This window comes from Lonchura striata, chromosome 10 (genome assembly GCF_050655825.1).
Source record: "Lonchura striata isolate lonStrDom1 chromosome 10, ASM5065582v1, whole genome shotgun sequence".
NCBI classification, from domain to species: Eukaryota; Metazoa; Chordata; class Aves; order Passeriformes; family Estrildidae; genus Lonchura; species Lonchura striata.
In genome coordinates, this window is record NC_140712.1 from 20,552,325 (window position 1) to 20,571,473 (window position 19,149).

Consider the following 19,149-nt stretch of genomic DNA (forward strand, 5'->3'; position numbering starts at 1 on the left):
CGGGGGGCGGGGCGCGCGCGCCCGGCCAGTCAGGCGCCGGCCCGGTTGCCTTATAAGGCGCGCGGTCGCCATGGCGACGCGCGCTGAGTTGCAGCAGCCGTGTCAAAGTTCACTCTCCCGCCAGCGGGGCGAGCGGCCGGCGGGGAGCGCGCTCGCCGCTCCTCGGCCCACACGCCGCCCGCACCGCCCGCCCGCCCCGCCCCGCGCCGCCCCTCCCCGCCGCCGCCAGGGGAGGGGAGCGGGGGGGAGCCCCTGCTTCTTTTTATTTTGGGGCGGGGGGGGGGGGAGCGCTGGCGCGCTCTCCCCGTGGTGATTTTTTTTTTTTTTCCCCTCCTCCCTCCCTCCCTCCCTCCCTCCCCGGCTGAGGAGCGATGCTGCGCGCTGGGTTATGATCCTTCCCTCTCCCTCTCTCTCTCTCTCTCTCCCTCTCCCTCCTCCTCCTCCTCCTCCTCCTCCTCTCCTCCTCCTCCTCCTCCTCCTCCTCCCGCTCCCCTCTTTTATCATCCTGGCTGGCTGGGCGCTGCTGCGCTGGCGAGTTGACTCCTTCCCTCCCCCCCGCCCCGCGGCCCCCCTCCCCCTGCCCGCGCCGTGAGCACCGGCGGCGCGGAGGCGAGAGCCCACTTGCGAGGCGGCAGAAGCAGCATAAGGCAGCGCGGCGGCGGCGGCGGCAGCGGCGGCGGGAGCGGCGGCGGCGGGAGCGGCGGCAGCGGCACCCGAGCGGCGGCGGGAGCGGGAGCGGCGGCGGGGACTCGGCGCGGCGGGAGCGGCGAACCGGCGGAACGGGGCAGAGCGGAGCAGAGCGGCGGCGCCGGAGAGGAGGAGGAGGAGGAGGAACAGGAACAAATAAACAATCATAATAATAATTCATAATAATCGTAATCGTAACGATAATAAGAATTTTTTTATAAAACAAAAAAAAAAAAAAAAAGAGAGCGAGGAGGAGGAGGAAAAAAAAAAAAGCCAACAGCCCCCCCACACCCCCGAGCCCAAAAGAGGGAGCGAGAGAGAGCAAGAGCGCAGCGGCCGGGCGGAGCGGCGGAGAGGAAGAATTAAAGCGAGCGAAGGAGGGAGGAGAGACAGAGCAGAGAGAGAGGAGGAAAGAGGAGGAGGAGGAAAAAAAAAAAGCCCACAAAAACAAAGCGATCGCAGTTGATGTTGCTGCTGCAAGCTGGACTTCCAAAAACTACGGCGAGACCGACCGCTCTCCGCGCCGAGAAGAGTCTCCTCCGCTGTGCGTGTTTTTTTCCGCTGTGTGTGTAATCTTTAACCTTTTATTCATTCTTATTTTGATGGCTTTCCTGAATGGCTGACTGCGAGCTTCCCTGGACCTGGCCCCCAGACACCCGCCTCTCCTCCTTCAACTACTCTGCTGCAGATCAGCTCTAAGAGAGAGAGAGGGAGATCTTTGAAGAGATTTTTTTTTTTTCTCCTCTCTCTCTCTCTCTCTCTCCCCCTCTCTCCCCCACCCCCACCACCCCTTTACTTTGCTCTCCTGGAGCCCAGACAATCGACTCGCACCTCGCCCCCCCGCACACACACCTCCATCGCCCCGTGCTTCTGCACCTTCGCCGGTACCGGGAGATCCCCCCCACCCCGACCCTCCTGAAAAAAAAAAAAAAAAAAAAAAAAAAGGCAAAACAACAAAAGAGAGAGAGGGAAAGAGAGAGAGAGAGAGGGGAGGACAAAAAATAAAAAGACTGCTGCAAAGCTGATCTGAAAAGCAAAGCAAACAAACTTTGAAAATAAAGGGGGAACAGGAAGTTTGGCAACGGTGTCCAATAGATATGGCAATGGTAGTCGGTGCGTGGCGAGACCCCCAGGACGATGTGCCCGGAGCTCAGGGAACGCAGCCTTCGCAAGCCCCGCCGGTGCAGGGACCCCCGGCCGGGGCCCCGCACACCCCACAGACCCCGGGGCCCGGGGGCCCTCCCAGTACGCCAGCCCAGACCAACCCGCCGAGCCAGCAGAACCAAGGAGACAAGCAGCAGCAGCAGCAGCACATTGAATGTGTGGTTTGTGGGGACAAGTCTAGTGGCAAACATTATGGCCAGTTTACCTGCGAGGGTTGCAAGAGTTTCTTCAAGCGGAGTGTAAGGAGGAATCTCAGCTACACTTGTCGTGCCAACAGGAACTGTCCCATTGACCAGCACCACCGCAATCAGTGTCAGTACTGCCGCCTCAAAAAATGCCTCAAAGTTGGCATGAGACGGGAAGGTATTGGGATTTCATTTGTTTTGCAATTTTTTTTTCACTCGCTGCGTTTTGGGGTTTGTTTGGTTTTCCTTTTTTTATTATTTTTTAATAATATATATAATTACTCTTAGTATTTTTAACCTTCCTCTCCAAACCCCAAACCCAACCAGAACCTTTCCTCTCCCTTACCCACCCCCCTCGAATAAACCAGCCAGAAACTTTCTCGTAATGAAAGAAAGCGGTGTTGGGGAGGGTGGGCAGGGAGGCAGGGGCTCTCGCATGCTTTCTCCTGCACTCGTAATTGATTTGTGTTTGTTTTGATTTTGCTGATGGAGGTTTATTGAAAGTGGATTTTTAGTTTCACGCTGCTTAGGAGCGAGATGATGATTCTGACGTGTGGTTACTTTTCCTTCGTGTTTCCTCCTGCATGCTCAGCCTTAGCCCCCGTCCCCCGAGCAGCCCTGTGTGTGTGTGTGTGTCTGTGCGTGTGTGTACACACACACACACACGGAGCCTCCCGAGATGCACACACACATACACACACACATGCACACATATATATATCCTCCAGCACCCTGCCTTAGATTGCAATTTTACACAGGCGGTTCAAATTACTATTACAATGGGACTCACCCTACCGAGGCTCTACAGCACTCCACTGTGGATTCCCAGCCGGATTTTTCCTCCTTTAAAAATATAAATACATACACACACACATCTCCACGCGTGTGTATGTGTGTGTATATACACACTGCCGTGTGCCTGCCTTTCCTGGCTGTTATTACCTCACTTTTCTCTTCTTCCTCTTATTTTCTTGTTCCTCCGGGAGAGGCAGGAGGGGGTAGAAGGGATGGGGTGGGGGGTGTAAGGAGCAGTCCAGAAGTAAGTGTGGGGTGCTCGGATCTCTGCAAGTGGAGTCTTTGTGATATAAAATTAGACGGGAAATGTGAGCCTGCAGTTTTCCAGTGCGTGCTCTGTGTCTGGACGCTGCTATGTAGGTTAAGGGTGAGGGGGCTTGGGACTCGCCGGGCTCCTCTCTTTGTGTTTCTGCAAGAGTAACTAACCTTGGAATACAGGCAGTAACAAATATAAATCAAGCACATTTTTAGGCGTTCTCCCTTCTTGTCGTCTCTTTGCCTTTGAGCCCTTTTTCTCTCTCCTTTTTCTCTCGCTGTCACCGTGTAAATTTATTAACAAAATGAAAGGCCCACTTTCCATGGGCAGCGGGGGAAGGTGCCTTTGGATAATGCTCTCAGCCTCACCAGGGGACCTGCCGGGGATGTTGTGGGGTGATTTTGCCTCCTTTGGTATTTTTTACGAGAGGGGGGGATGTATTATACCAGCAGCAACGATGTATTCAGTGGGCGAGAAACGCGTGTGGGACCAGAGCCGGGGATTTCGAACTGAAGTGTTTCTTCCTTCTCCCCTCCTCCCTCCCCATCCCGCTCCCCCAGCCTCAAATCAATGAGCTGGTTTAGGTGTAACGGAGAAAAAACACACAAAGACGTATCCTGCATCTCTTGAAGGAGGGGGTGGCGGTGGAGGGGAGGGGGGATAACCGGACTGTGGTGTGTTTTGGGAAGTGAAGAGCTGGGCTCCCACAGCAGCCCTGGCCGAGCCCACAGCGTCCCTCAGCTTTTGTTGTTGCTTGACTTGACCCGAGAACTGCGGAGCCTTAGAGCGGGGCCGGGGCTGAACCCTGCCTGGGAAAATGCATGTTCCCCCCGAAGCTGGCCGGCCGCGGGGTCACACAGGCACGCAGGAGCACACAAAGCAGGCTGTATTTGAACCGATGGTCGCAATTCAGATATTAATAGCTGTAGTTTCTTCTTTATTTACTGCAGCGGTCCAGAGGGGCAGAATGCCACCCACACAGCCAACTCATGGTCAGTTCGCCTTGACAAATGGGGACCCTCTCAACTGCCATTCCTACCTATCCGGATATATCTCCCTTCTTCTGAGAGCAGAGCCCTACCCCACCTCCCGCTTTGGCAGTCAGTGCATGCAACCCAACAACATCATGGGCATCGAGAACATTTGTGAACTGGCAGCTAGGATGCTCTTCAGCGCGGTGGAGTGGGCCAGGAATATCCCCTTCTTCCCAGACCTCCAGATCACAGACCAGGTGGCCCTGCTGAGGCTGACCTGGAGCGAGTTGTTTGTCCTCAACGCTGCCCAGTGCTCCATGCCCCTCCACGTAGCTCCGCTCCTGGCAGCTGCTGGCCTCCACGCTTCGCCAATGTCTGCTGACCGAGTGGTCGCCTTTATGGACCACATACGAATCTTCCAAGAGCAAGTAGAAAAACTGAAAGCATTGCATGTCGACTCTGCAGAATATAGCTGTTTAAAGGCCATAGTCCTCTTCACCTCAGGTAGGCGGCATTTCTTTGCTCCTTTTTTTGTTTTGTTTTTGTTTTTGTTTTGTTTTGTTTTTTTCTTCTTCCCCGGGCCCCCCTTGAGAAGTGTTTGCTCTTGCAAAGTGTTATTGCCTGCACCCCATCCCCTGCTCCCTGCTCCCCGAGAACCAGCGCGGTCTCTTTTCCTTTTAGGAAGCGGTGCCCTGTGCTCTCCCCTTCAGGGCCTCGGATCCGAGCATCCCATCTTCTAGGGAGTGCAAATCAGAAAAAAAATAAAATCAAAATAAAATACACACACACCTTTTTTTTTTTTTTTAAAAGAAAAAACCAGACAGCCAAAATACACCCCAACCCTTGCTGAATAATGCTGGGGACTGGGAAAGAAGGGGCCCGGGAAGAGGCACCCATTCGCCACGAGAGACTGCGCTCTTCCCATTGAAAATAATATTTTATTTAACAGTATAGCTCTGGGTTGTTGCATTTAATGACACGCATCCGAACAGCAGCAAAATCTGTTTGATGTTGTTAAATACAAGTCGTCCTATCAGTGAAACCACTTAAAAAAGAGGATCATTTTATGGGCAGCCAGGAAGGGAAAAAAGCCCTGCAGGATTAAAAATTGAATTAAAAAAAAAAAAGTTAAATGCGCAAATCTGAGTTTAAAATATGTTCCCTGCCATCTCATAAAATAAAATAAATCAACTTTGCAAAGAGCTGTCTCTGATATAAACAGAATGTGGCAGTGAGCAGTTCTGTGTCATTTAAGCTAAGGGGAAAAGTTTGCATTTGTACCCAGCAGGAACTGCATAGTCCAAAGCGAGTAGCGGGTGCGAAAAGATCATTACCATAAGTAGACAGGGATAGTATGGAAAAGTAAGAGGAGGCTGAAGCTGCCGCTCCGCGGTGTAATTCCGGGGTGGCACAACCATGACTCTCCCGAGGAAAAGACCTCGAGGTGTTTCTTAGATAATCAAAGAGGGGAGGAGGGGGGGGGAAATATGTGTCAACTTTTGCTGCCTAGAAATAGTGCATGAGTTATAAAGCAATAATTGAGTGCGTTGTGAAATCTAATTAGCTTGCACTAGAGTTTAACCTGGGTGAGTAATAATCCTGATATTAACTCTGGAGGCTAAATTTTTTTTTTTCTTCTGAGGGGAAAAAAAAAATCATCTGCTCGCTAATTTGTGCAATACGTTATCTCAGATCACTAACTTTGAGGCTGCACCGGCAACCCAGTGTGCTGGAGCCCTCGAAGTTTGGGGATTAAATTTAAAAATACATATATTTCGCCTGTAACTCCTTCGGACACTTGGGAAAGTGGCCACGCGATAACCATATGAATGGAAGCAGGACCTGCAAAATAATTACTCATCAGAGTTTTTTAAAGCCTGATATCAGGAAACAGGAAAAAAATGTAGTTTATGTGGGAAAAGAAGGGCTCACAATCCATTCCTTGTTGTGTTAAAGGGGGTCTGGGGAACGAAGTCATTTTCTGGACTTTGTCCAGGTTCTGGGTCGTGACCTAAACTTCCTTTTATATATTATTGCTTTACACATAAAAAACTTCTCCTTTTTTTTTTTTTTATCCCCCCCCGTCCCCCCCCCCAGTTACTGGTGCTAAATCCTGAGGTGATCAATGAGCAGGGCGCATCTAGCCACAGGGAGACAGGGATCCCGAGTGGGAAGGGGTGTCCATGGGGTGCTTATTTTATTTTTCTATCGTTTTTCTAGGATGCATTTTCCTCTCCCTCGCTCAGCCGCTCAGCGAGGATCCCACACACGCTCACATCCCTCCCCAGCCCCTGCCCAGCTCACACCCACACCAAGGAGTTTATTTCCAATCCTGCTTTTTCTCCCAAATCACTTTTTTTTTCTTTTTTTTTTCTTTTCCTTTTTTTTTCTTTTTCTTTTTTTTTTTTTAGCCTTCTGAGAAAACAATCGTCCGATCCTGTCGTAACTGTTTAATTTATGACTATTTTCAAAATGGGAGGCCTGGCGTGTAAATTGCCTCCCAACTAGATAAACGTTTCTTGTTATCTGATTCTGGGCAAGACAGCCTCATGCAAAAAAATATAGGGTGATGCTTGCAGCTTCTGCAGCACCCCAATAACCCTCCCTGATGTAAAGCAGACGCACATAGATGCATATAATGTTTGCTGCAGCCTCTTTTAAGAGGGAGGGGGGAAAAATCTGGGTTCTAATGACTCGCAGAATATGCATGTGTTAGCCCTGTGCCTAGGAAAGCCACAGGGAGGTCAGGTCACAACCTGTGCTCTTTCAGCACAGACGTCTCTGATTTAAAGGGAACTTATTGTATTTTAGCGTATCAGGGAAAAAAAAAAAAAGAAAAAAAAAAAAGAAAAAAATGTCCAGACCCTATCAGGGAGTTTTCTTCTTGTAAGGGCCTTTAGGTTTAAAAAGAAGAAGAAGAGGGGAAAAAAAAAAAAAAAAAAAAAGAGGGGGGAGTGGAGGGGGGGGAAGAAAGAAAGAGAAAAGAAAAGAGGGGGGAAAAGAAACAGCTCAAATGAACAGAGAGATCACAGTTTGCATGGCTGCCTCTGAATAGGCTAAACTGACAAGATCAGTTTTAAAGGGCCACTTAAATCAGTTTCAAAGACTGAAGAAAAACGCGTTGTCTTCTTTGGGGGAGAATCTGTTGCTGGATCCGGGGCGCCATTATCTTTGGCTGGGCCAGTTTTTTATTATTATTATCATTTCTATCACTATGACTCGTAGTCCTTCTCTCCGCAGGGTTAGGCTCCCCCCAGTTACTTTCCGAGAAGGGGGGTGTGGAGAAATAGTGGCTCCCTTTCCCCCTTTTTGACTCAAGCCTTCCCCACCCCCCCAGCCTTTTCCCCAAAAAATACAGAGATGTGAAATTAGGCTTGGCCAGCACCTCCCTGCCACCCCTCAGGTCTGTCGTGCCATTAGGAATCTCCACTCTGGGAGCTGTGCTCAGTCCTAAAGGAGACCCTCTAGGAGAGAGAGAAATACAGAAACACAGACACACACATGCACAGAGAGATTGTCCCTTTTGGTAAAACCCACGTCAACTCTGGGGTGCAAGGTGATGGCGCACGATCGACTCTTAAACCTAGACATTAAAAAAAATCATCAAATTAAAAAAATAAAAAAAACCACAAACCACCAAAACCTTTTTAATCTGATTATTGCTTTCTTTTTTTTTTTTTTCATTTTCTTTCTTTTTTTTTTTTTTTTTTTTAATACACTTTCTTCTAGATGCCTGTGGTCTCTCTGATGTAGCCCATGTTGAAAGTTTACAGGAGAAGTCACAGTGTGCTTTGGAAGAGTATGTTAGGAGCCAGTATCCCAACCAGCCAACACGATTCGGGAAGCTATTACTACGTCTCCCCTCCCTTCGCACTGTCTCCTCTTCTGTCATAGAGCAATTGTTTTTCGTCCGTTTGGTAGGTAAAACCCCCATAGAAACCCTAATCAGGGATATGTTACTGTCTGGCAGCAGTTTTAACTGGCCTTACATGTCCATTCAATAAAACATTCAAGAGAGAGAGAAAAAAATAAAAAAGGGAGAGAAAACAAAATACGTCAAGACAAAAATTTAAAAAAAAGAAAATTTCAAAATTGAGAAGGGAGATGAGAGTGAAAGGAAAGCAAATGACATTTGGGTTCTGGTTGTTTCTTAAATTTCCTTCTGCTAAGAAAGGATGTAAAAGGATGTTACAAGTTTGCTAAGAGAAGACAGGAAAAAATTAATGGACTGTGAATTAAAAAAGAGACTGTCAAATGAACTTTTACAGAATGCATTAAAAACTCCCGTGTTGTTCAGAAAAAAAACTTGCTACTTATCATTTTTTTTTGTAAAAAATAAAAAAGAGGGAAAGAAAAAAAGAAAGAAGAAGAAAAGAAACGATGGTGGGCTTTTTCTTTTTTTCTTTTTTCTTCTTTTTTTTCTTTTTTTTTGGGGTAAACTTTTTAAAAAATCTCGCTTAAAGTGCATTTAAAGGAAATTTGGAGAAAATTAGCAGAACGGAAGAAAGTGAGTCTTTTTTTTCCAAATTATTAATTGTCCTATGTGTCTATGTACCTATAGCTGTTCTTTTTTGTATTTTTCTGGTTTCAAACCAGTTTATTCTGTGGTTCTATAATAATTTTTGATATAACCTTGGCTTCTTTAAAAAAAAAATAAACTGTGTATCCTTAAAATATATGTTCTGAAAGAATTAAAACTGAGTCCACGAAAGTATCATAGGAAGAAAAGGAAAAGAGAAAAAAAAAACCCTCAACAACACAATGATGGAAGCGCACTTAAGGTGGTGACCCAAAATCTAGCTTGAAGCTGAGAGAGCTATAATTATATAGACCCGAATGAACCACACGTGTCATATAACTCCCCCCAAATCTAGGTTTTTTTGATATTTCCGACAGAAAATGAACTGTGGGGATTTATTATAGGTAGAAGGATTTTGTGTCCAAGACACACTACGGTTTTGATTAAAAAAAAAACAAACAAGCAAACAAGCAAAGTGAACTTTTGTAATTTGAATTGGGTTCCACATAGTTCATCATGAATTGTTATTAAACTCCTCTATCTGTTTGTATATTTGCAAGCCCTTTGTATTATAATAATTGTTGATATTTTCCCTTTTTAAAAAATACCATTGAAATCAGCATGACAAAATAACACTGTTGGCACTTATAGATAACGTGATTGATTCAGTATCTTAGAGTTTACAGTTTTGTGTTTAAAAAAACTGAAGGTTTTTTTTTTTAAGTGCAACATTTCTGTATACTGTAAAAGTTATAATAACTGAACTGTTTGGTCGAGTCTTTGTGTGTTATATTCCAAGGAAAATTGAAAGTATTCAGAAATTAAAATATTATTTGATATCTGAAACTTGTTTGGCTGTCATAAATGTCTTTCAGAAACCACATTACTTCTCTATAGTTTGCAGTCATTTAAGTCCATAGGCGATTGATTTGTTTACTTGTCACAGTAAGTTTCTAGCAGATGTATTGTAGTGTATTTACCTGTTTAATTCCGGGATGGGGGTGGAGGACTTAAGTTCGTGGTTTATCTCTGGTTTTAGGAAGTACTATGCTGAAATGGTAAACCATCAACCCCCATTCATCTAATCCTCCTGTTAATTAAAAATGGATTTTCTGGGAAAAAAAAAAAAAAAAAAAAAGGCCCTTATTTTTGTCACACTTAAGTGCCTGCGTAGGAAAGGTATTGTTGTGAAAAAGTATTAGAAATCTGGAGATCAGTATCTATTTTATGATCAGAATGGGGCGAAAAATCTTTTGTAAATGTCTGACATACGCGCACAAGATCATTCGAGCAAGGTAATAGCAGTATTGTAAATATAGGTCAGTTGTTTGCAATGAGTTTTCTTTAAGTATGTGTGATTTTTTATAACACTCCGTAGTTGCCATCTATCGTTGTCATTGAGAGGTCTTCAAATGGAGTGGCTTTAGCTTCTAGCACTGAGGAGTCGGTTTTTAATGTATATATACTCTCAAGTGGATTTATTTTTTTTCTTTTTTTTTCTTCTTTTTTTTTTTTTTTTTTTTTTTACCTTAGACTGTGAAAGCATGCCCACAGGTCATGTCTCTCTCTTACATATGGGCTCCATGTCTGTGTGTTTGCTGGCACCCAGACACGCGTGGGCGCCCATGGGTGTCCCCTGTGGTGGCACAGGGCCCTCCAGCAGCCTGGCACCGGCCCGGACCTGCCTGGGCGGGTGCCACAGGACCGGACACACCACTGGGGAACTGAGGCAAAAAAAACCCAAAAAAACCACAAAATAACCCAACCCAAACCTGCAGGAAGGCAAGATGATGTGGTTTTTGCAAGGGGTTGATATTTTATTTTGTGTGTGTGCGTTGTCATTTTTTTTTTTTTCTCTTTTCTTTCTCTCTCCCCCCGCCCGCCCTCCCCTTGGTCTATAGCAGATGCTTTGTATGTGAAAGCTTGCAATTTTGTTCTTGTCTGAGGCTTCCCCCTCTCCCTTTTTACCACACGTAACTACACCATGTTGTGGTTTCACAAAAAGAGAGAGAGGGAGGGAGAGAGATCATTCTGTAAAGTCGATTAAACCCTGATCTTTAGTGTGTTCCAGTTAGACACATCTGTACTGGGGGCTGAGGGGCGTATGACTGTGAATTTGAGCAGAGTTTTACATCTGAATCATGGCTCCTTTTCTATAAATATATAAATATATATAAATATATAAATATACTATTATTGCAGGGGAATTGCTGACCTCTAGATTTAGCTTTTTCTATTGCAAGTGCTATCCATGTGAGTGTGTGTGTGTGAAGTTTTTATGCTTACTAAGAACACAGGATCTTGACTTGTTTGTTTTGTGTTAGTTTATTGTAAACAACCATTTGTTGTAAATTGTTATTGGCATTAAATTATAATTTATGATTTTCAAATCCAAAACATTCTCTGCTTTTTATGTTTTAAAGCCTGTAAGCTATCTCTGTATTTATAAGTTTCTTGCAGCGAGCTTTGGTTCACAGAGAATAATATTAAACAGAAAATGCACCAGGGTTAAATAAAAACACACACACACACACACACACACACACACACACACACACACACACACGCACACACAAGCCCCGTGTATATATGTTTGGAATGCTCAGAGGAGGATTTGTTTAGGGACTTCAGTTAGTTTTAAGTTTATAGCGTTTAAAGAAAGTTTTTCTTTTCATGCTGAGTTAGAACAAAAGATCTATCCAAAGATTGAATTGGACAAAAGAGGAGGGTTGGGATGGAGAAGCTTGTTCTATGTTGAATTGAGGAGATCCTTTTTTTTTTTTTTTTTTTAAGAAAAGGAAAAAAAAAAAAAAGCTGTTAAACATGGCGACTCTTTCCCTCTAAGTGTCTAATTTATTTTCTTTTCCTTGCGGTTCCCCCACTTCCCAACCCTCCCTTTTATTATATTTTCTGCTTTAATCTGCTCTCAGCTCGCTCTATTCCTTCCCCCCCACCCCTGCCACCGGGACTGGCGGGGAAAGAGCCAAAGGCGACCCGGAACGACAGCGAGAGCTGCGGAGCCGCCCGCGGCGCAACCCGGAGCTCGGGAAAGGTTCTTCTTCACCCCCCTTCCCCTTCCTCCTCCTCCTCCTCCGCTCTGCCCTCCCGCCGCCGCTCTCCCAAACCTCCCCCGGCCCCGCGGGGCGCGGAGGGGGCGCGGGAGGAGGCGGCTCCCCAAGTTCAGACAAAAGCGGGGCCGGGGGAGGCGGCGGGCGGGCGGTGCCAGCCCGCGCGTGTCCGCGCGTCCGCGCGTGTCCGCGCCTGCGACCGCGCGGAGCTCCGCGTGCGCGGGGCTCTGCCGCGGAGCCGCGCCGCCGGCGGCCGGGCAGGCCCGGTGGGAGGTTTCATTTTATTTATTATTTTGGAGGTGGTTTTTTTTTTTTTTTTTTTTTTTTGGAGGTTTGGAGGAGGAGCGGGGGGTTGCGCGGCCGCGGGGGCGACGCGTGGGAAAGTGCGCGGCGGCGGGTCCGTGAGCTCGGCCAACATGGCGGCCCCGCGCAGCCGGGGGGTTCCGCGGCTCCGCTCCGCGCCCCGCGCAGCGCCCGCGGGCCGGGCCGGGCCGGGCCGCGCTTGCCCCGAGCCCGGCTCCCATCCGCGTGTCAGTGACCTGTGGAAGCATCTCCCCCGTGCGAGCGCGGCGCGCTGCGGCGGGGTCACACCGACCCCGGCCGGGATCGCGGGGTCCGCGCCCGCGGGCAGCGCGGCATCCTCGGGATGGGCCAAAAAAAATGGGAGAAAAAGAAAAAATTCCATAAAAGATAAAGGGGAGAAAGAACCGGTGATAGCGAGGAGAAGGCAAGGAGAAAATGGGATGTTTCGAGGCGCTCCGCAACCGCCGTTGATAAGGAGCGGGATGTGGGAATGGAGATGGGTTTTATTTTTATTTCTTTCGCCTCTTTTTTTTTTTTTTTTTTTTTTTTTTAATTAAAACTTTAGTGGGTCCTGGGGATCGCGCTCGCTTCGCTTTGCTTTGTAGAATGGAAAGAGATACACGGAGAAATGCAGGCCTTGTCAGGATTTATTGAAGTTGGGTTTAAAAAACGTGCTTCAGATGATTTTTCCCATTTTCTCAGATTTCAAAGGCTCCCCGCAGTGCGGCTGCCTAATTAATGGTGAAATTCAACTAAATCTAATTATGCAGTAATTTTAAAGCAGTTAGTCCTGGGCGCTGCTTTGTAATAGGAACCCAGTTTTTAAAGTTTGCTTAATGTGTTGGTTTAGGGAGCTGGGGAGGAGAAGGGTGTAAGGGACAGAGCTGTGGGGTTGTTTTTTTTTTTCCTTTCCCCCTTCTCCCCTTCCCCCCCCCCCACCCCCACCTTTTGTAAAGCAAAGAAATGCAAAATATAAACCCAAAACAGGCAGCGAAAGGCAAGGAGAGAGGCTGTCTTATCCCCCCGTATGTGATAGGGGTATTGAGTGAGAAGCACCAGCGAAAGTGTAAATAACACAGTAGTTAATAGGGACCATAAAGGTATTCCTGGCCTGTGGATTTCCAAGTGCCGAGCTGTTTTAGAGAGGATCTTGAATCCTGCGGTAATAAAGGGGCAACGGAGACACACAGCGTCTCTTCTTGGGAAATAGAAACCAGATTTCTGCTATTGAACATCTATTGTCATTAAGAGGAGAGGCTTGTGCTGGCGAAGTTATAAATCTTATCACCCTTTTGATAACACAGTTGTAATCAGTTAGCATCGCATTCAAACCCAATTGTAAAACTGCCTAATTTAATATGTCATACATGTCATTAAAACTTTATTTTTCCCACTTCTCTTTTTTTCCTCCCCTCTCTCTACCCATCCCCCCCCCCCCCCACCCCACGTAAAATGTCAACAGATCTGGCTGGTAACGTGCAGCAGGGAGAGCCCGAGGTGGCTGCGCTGCTCCGGGGGCGAGCCCGGTGCTATGATGAAGAGGGTTTGCTTTCTTCCCATCTAGGTAATCGGAAGCGTTTCTATCATATTAGAAGTATAGGGGAAAAAAATAATAAAAATAGAGGGGGTGGGAGGCAAGGGAGAGAGGAAAATAAAATCCTTCTCCTTCCTTCAGAATTGCCATCGCTCAATGAAGTTCTTTGAAAGAAACTTGTCTTATGATTAGCTAAGCAAACACATCTGCTTTCCTAGTTTGGGCTTAGCTAATTATCAAAACAAAGGGGCCGTTTCTTCTTCTACCTTGCTGGAAAGAAGATGTTATTTCAGGAGTCCTGTCCCTCCTCCTCCCCCCTCATCCTCACACACACGCAGCCCCCGTCCCAGCCCTTCCCAGCGAAGCACCACGTTCCTTTTATTGGGATTACCGATGGGGAAATGAGTTTGCGCACTCCTCTTCCTAATGTTAAGCTTTATCATTACCTTCCTTGGAACAATATTTTTCCAACCAAATGTCCCTGCGGCAGGGCGGAGGGTGGAGGTGGGAAGGGGAAGGGAAGAGGGGGAAGGTGGTTTTGAATTGCGGACCAACTTCGCAGCTATTTGAATCAAGGCTGCACTCGGTTGATTTTAGTTGACAGAGCGTGTGTTGAAGCTGAACTCTATAATTTGCACTTCTGTTCTTTTATTAGACTTGGACAACGAACTAATGAGCTTTCCCCCACCACTGTGTCACTTGTATTTATTTTCTTTCGGAAACTTTTAGATAGAAGAAGTGTTCTCGCAGAAGGGCAGAGGTGGAGGGAAGGTTTCGCGTGGTGGCTATTTATTTATTTATTTATTTTCCTGGAGGTGCAGGGATCAGCTCAGTGCTTGTGCGGATGTCTCTGTGTGTGTGTGTGTGTGTGTGTGTGTGTGTGTGTGTCCCTGTCCCCGGTGAAAGGCGACCCACGCGGTGTTAGAGGAGGAGAAGCTCCGAGCTCCATGTGTTATCCGGGCGATGCTGCCCTTGGAGTGACTCGGGTGGTGGGAAGGTAACGCGGAGGCGAGCCTTGCGAGACGCCCGGAAACAAAATAAATCTATCTATATGTGTATAAATCATTGGTCCAGAGGCAGAGGCTCCGCGGTGCGGGCGCGCTGGGGAGAGGAGGGCAGTGAGCGGCGTGAACCCGAATTTGATCGGATCTCTGCAGGAGCGGGTTCACTTTATAAAAGCGAGAGGTGGCTTTAGACATGTACCTGAGAGACGCTAAAAGAAAGGGGTTTGAAAGCAAATAAAAAGGTTTTAAATATATATATATATTTAAGAAATGGAGAAAAAGCCCAAAGGAAGGGTTTCCATACACAAAAAAAAAAAGAGGGTGAAATGTTTGTCACTACATGACCACCAACGCACGAAGCCGTATCCATCGCTCGGAGCCTGCTCCATCCGTGCGAGTCGTGAGATATTTTGAATTTTGATTCCAGCGTGTTTTCTTTGAACTGGGCCTTTCGGTTTATTAAGGCAGGAAGAGGAACTCAGCAATCCTCTTTGAAACACGCTTGGTTTAACTATTTTACACAAGTTTGCCCAGGTCCCTGGAGATTCTCCAGTTGAAGAAGATTGAAATTAGAGTTAAAAGCTGGCGGGGGGGTGGCGGGGGGGGTGTAAGAGGGGTAAGGGGGTGGAGGGCGAGTGTGGAAGAGGGCGATGAATCTATTGTAAATGCTCTCCTGTATTCTTGTGTGTTGGGGAATGGAACAGAAATCTGCGTCGCCTTGTTTGATCCATTCGCGCGCATCTGCGTGTGCGAGTGCATGGCTCTTACTCTATATGGAGACATGCACACTCATCTCTAGGCCACGATTAATATTCCCAGAAATGCAGGAGAAAAAAGCTGGTATTTAGCGGCCATACGGAGAGGCGCACGCTGCCTGGTTCCCAGCAGCTTCACTCCCAAACTTTGCCTTTTCTTTTGTTTTCTTTCCTTTATTCTTTTTTTTTTCCCCCCTCCTTCTTGTAAATTGCTGTTAACGTGTGTCTTTATGTTCTGTCTATAACTAGGATGTAATCAGGCGCCCCATGTCTCTCTCTGAAAGCATTTAATAAATGTCTATTAAAGCGCTACAAATGTAAGATAAATTTAGTGGCGCTGCTGTCTCCCTGTATCCAAACGGTAATGATGGATTTATCAACAGGGATTCGCCTTCAGCGCGGTGAGAGAGATTTACTCAACAAATAAGTCGGAAAAGCACCCACCCAAATACAATCATTTATACGGAAACTGATTTCTTTACAGCACCACAGATTCGAGGGAACATACAGCTTATTGCCTCTTTCCCCCTTCGCTTTTTATTTTTTTTTTCTCTTTTCTCACCCGTCCTCCTTTTATTTCCCTCCTTTTTAACATAATCAGTGGAGCTGGGAGCGTGTGTTGGTCTCTGTTTTGGGAGTGTTTGCCTGCTTATTGCTGGTGGAAGCTCCCAGACTCGATCAAACCCGGATCAATGCCTAATTTCTCGGCATCACCCTCTCCCTTCTCCCCCCTACTTTCACGGGGTTTTTTTTGCCTTCAGCCCCAAAATATCGAACATACGTGTATTCGGTATCAAAACCCGTCGAGTTTCGAAGTCCAAGATGAATAATAAAGGTGGGGGGGGGGGGAATTGTCCTTGAATTATCTGCGTGTCGCTTCATAAATGCTTGTGAGCGGCTCAGGAGCCACACCACCTCTCAGAGATGCTGCCTACCTCTGCTGAAATTTCTCTCTCCTTTTTCTTAGCCTTTGCTTTGAACCCTACCCAATACCCTGCATGCGTGTAAAAGGAATGAACTCAGAAAGAAGCACCATTCATTGTTGGATTCAAGCACTGTCAAAAAAAAAAAAAATTACTGAAATGCAGCCACATAGCGCCCTTAAGATTATTTCCCTTTCCTAGAAAGTAGCTCCTAACCTCAGATTTCTCCCCCCTCCCCCTTCTTCCCTGGTTTTATTCCCCCCCCTCCCCCCCACGCACACACACCCTTGACCACATCTTTCTCCGATTCGCCTTGGAAAAAAAAATTGCATGTGCTGATGTGATGGAGCCCTTTAAACAACGGGCATGCGAGGGCTGTGTTCACTCTGAAACATTACCCCTATTTTCTGAATTTCTTTCCTTTCAAATAGCTGCTCGTATCTTACTATCCTGGATCCCTGATTTAAATATCCTCAGTTCTCGGAGCTTGTTAGATACATCTACATTTTAATTTAATTTCATTTCGGTATTGTACTTAAAACAACAATAAATAAACCAGAGAATTCGTGTTTTCCTTTGCAGAGAGTTTTTTATTCTTCTCTAGAAATTTCATTGAGATGTCTCTGTACTTTGTTTGTCAGTTATCTTTGTTCCTTTTAAATAAAGGGCTTTTAAATGGACTTATTGCTCCCAGCGTGGGTTCTTCTCTCTAAATGTTAGAAAATTGTGCCATCTACCCGCTATTCTAAGTACTGTCACACTCGGAGACCTCCAAGGACCTTCCAGCCCCAACTTCAATACAACTGTGTCAAAGGGTGCCTAGTAGCGAGAGGAGAAAGGTTTGCGTGGATTTTACCGATTTCCAGCCTGAATCGCTCTCTGAAGCGCCAAAATGATCTGCAAAGATGCAGTTTGGCTTCCTTTGATGGCTGCAGCTCCGGCCCCAGCTCCAAGCCAAGCCTTTGCAGCAGCTAATGAAGCCTCGCTGCCTTTAGCTCCATCGCATAGTTTCCCTGCTAATTTTAGACACGAAAAGTGTGGGTGTGCAGGGAAAGGGGGGGGAGGGGGCAGTCAGTCTTCTGTTGTAATTTTTTTTTTTTTAAGAGAAATAGTCAGATATTTATAGCCATGGCCTCTAATGCTGAAAATATAGTGTCGTTAATTGAAAAACAAAAGTTCGCTTGCTGAGGTTGGTTCTGCCTGATTAGCTGGGGATGCTGCTGGCTGCGTTTCCAAGGGCGGGATGAGCAAAACAGAAATGTATATAAACTTTACAGGCCTTTTTATCTCCACCCCAATACTTTGCACAGTAACCCAGTTCTACCTCATTAGCCCAAGTGGAACATTAGTGCTCGGGTTTAAAATTAGATTTCGAAACCTTTCTTGCTCGTGGGTAAGTAGAAATTGTTGAGAAGGTGTCTTAATTTTTTTTTTTTTTCTTTTCCCACTAAAACTTAAAATCAGAAGTGCCTTCTCAATAAGTTTAAATGGATTACCAATTTCCAGGTGTCTGTAATGGTGTAGTTACATGTCCTCGAAATTATTTTTGCACCTCTTCAAATTCATCAGAAGAGAATTGAGGGTGTTGGACGAGTATGTGCGGGGAAAAAACAGTGATACGCCTTATGACTTTTATGACTTGTTTCACACTGTTCGAGAAATGGAGTTTTAAGCAATGTACAATTAAAAGTATATTGCTGTTTGGACAAATTCCAGGAAACTTCAGAATCAATTAGTTTAGATCGTTGAATACTTGTTGCTAATACGTATATATATATATATATATATATATGATATCAAAGAGCAAGAACGACTTGCCAGACAGCTCCGCTCCAGATGTAATTTTTAAGTCCCTGCCATATAGCTGCGCAGAATCTCTTCTCCGCTTTCTCATTTTTCATTCATTCCTGTCGGAATATCCAGGCATCACAGAATCATTTTTCTCTCCCTTTTTTCCACCTCCCCTCCCCTGCCCAATCCCCTTTTTCGTGCCCTTTCGAGCTTTCGGGGAAGTTTCACAATTTGGTTTTGCTTGTTTGTTTGTTTGTTTTTCCGTTTGGTACTTCCCAGCGGCTTTTTAACCATTCCCGTGATTATTTCTATTGGCCAGGTACGAGGGTTAAAACTTTATCCTTCGCTCCCCACAAACTCCCGCCCCGCAGGCGAAGCCACATTCAGCCACTCTTAATTCCCAGGTTTAAAGATAATCCTAATTTTGAAAGCGGCTTCACCAGCCGCTCTCTCCCCTTGATCACAAACTGTTTAGTCATCTTAAGTGCGATTTTCCATCCTTCTCCAATATTTTTTTGCCTTGCCCCAGAGCCTTTTTCAGACCATTTTTCTGCTGCCTGGGGTTGGCGGTGGGAGCGGGGCTGTTCCCATCCTCTGCAGGGCTCCGGGCATCCCAAATCACCCCAGCGCCTCCCGTTTCTTCCTTGGACAGCATTGTCCCTCCCTATTCTTTGAAACGTTTATTTTTCTGGACAAGAAAGTCGTCCCGCGCTGCAGATGTAATGGATTCCACTCGCAGGTTTTCCTTCCTGCAGAATCTAATGTCAGCCAACAAGTTTCTGCCTTATCTCCTGCGTCGTTATTAGTGAACGACCCCTGGAAATTAGCTGTACAGTGACCTCAAATTTCATCCTCTCGGCAGACACTTTCACTTAGCCTCAAAAAGAAGCTAAAAAAAAAAAATTAAACCTCACTAAAGTAAATAATAACAACAAAAACAACAACAATAATATTATTAATAATAAACTCTGACAAAAGCATATGCAAAATATCTTGAGGATAAAGCCTTAAAAGAGACATTGACACCCAAACTAATTTTTGTACTGCCACTGCGTGAAGCTCAAAGGAGCAGTGAGAGGAAGGGCTGCTATCCAGCAAAGTTTGCTGGACTTTATTCAGATAAAACTCGAGCTTTCCCTCGCTGAAGCCAATGGCGAACTTGTACAATAGGAGGCAGGTCAGAGCACATCA

General features: G+C 46.1%; 1 protein-coding gene across 2 annotated transcripts; it reads left to right on the top strand.

Moving 5' to 3' along the window:
• The first annotated feature begins 479 nt into the window (after positions 1 to 479).
• NR2F2 (nuclear receptor subfamily 2 group F member 2) lies at positions 480 to 10,977 on the top strand. Of its 2 annotated transcripts, none has more exons than XM_085588918.1 (3): positions 480 to 2,214; positions 4,017 to 4,565; positions 7,791 to 10,977. In XM_085588918.1, exons 1-3 carry the CDS (start codon positions 1,785 to 1,787, stop codon positions 8,063 to 8,065), a joined length of 1,254 nt encoding a protein of 417 aa, XP_085445044.1. In that variant the 5' UTR covers positions 480 to 1,784; the 3' UTR covers positions 8,066 to 10,977. The 2 variants fall into 2 exon arrangements, with proteins under 2 accessions (XP_085445044.1, XP_021408309.1); XM_021552634.4 differs by having other exon boundaries at positions 492 to 2,214; positions 4,038 to 4,565.
• Positions 10,978 to 19,149: the final 8,172 nt, after the last annotated feature.

Excerpts from the sequence above, each read along its gene's own strand:
- NR2F2 (XM_085588918.1), top strand. The coding sequence starts at position 1,785 with ATGGCAATGGTAGTCGGTGCGTGGCGAGACCCCCAGGACGATGTGCCC. Across the intron at positions 2,215-4,016 it reads AGTTGGCATGAGACGGGAAG|TTTCTTCTTTATTTACTGCA; the intron begins GTATTGGGATTT and ends TAATAGCTGTAG. Across the intron at positions 4,566-7,790 it reads CATAGTCCTCTTCACCTCAG|ATGCCTGTGGTCTCTCTGAT; the intron begins GTAGGCGGCATT and ends ACTTTCTTCTAG.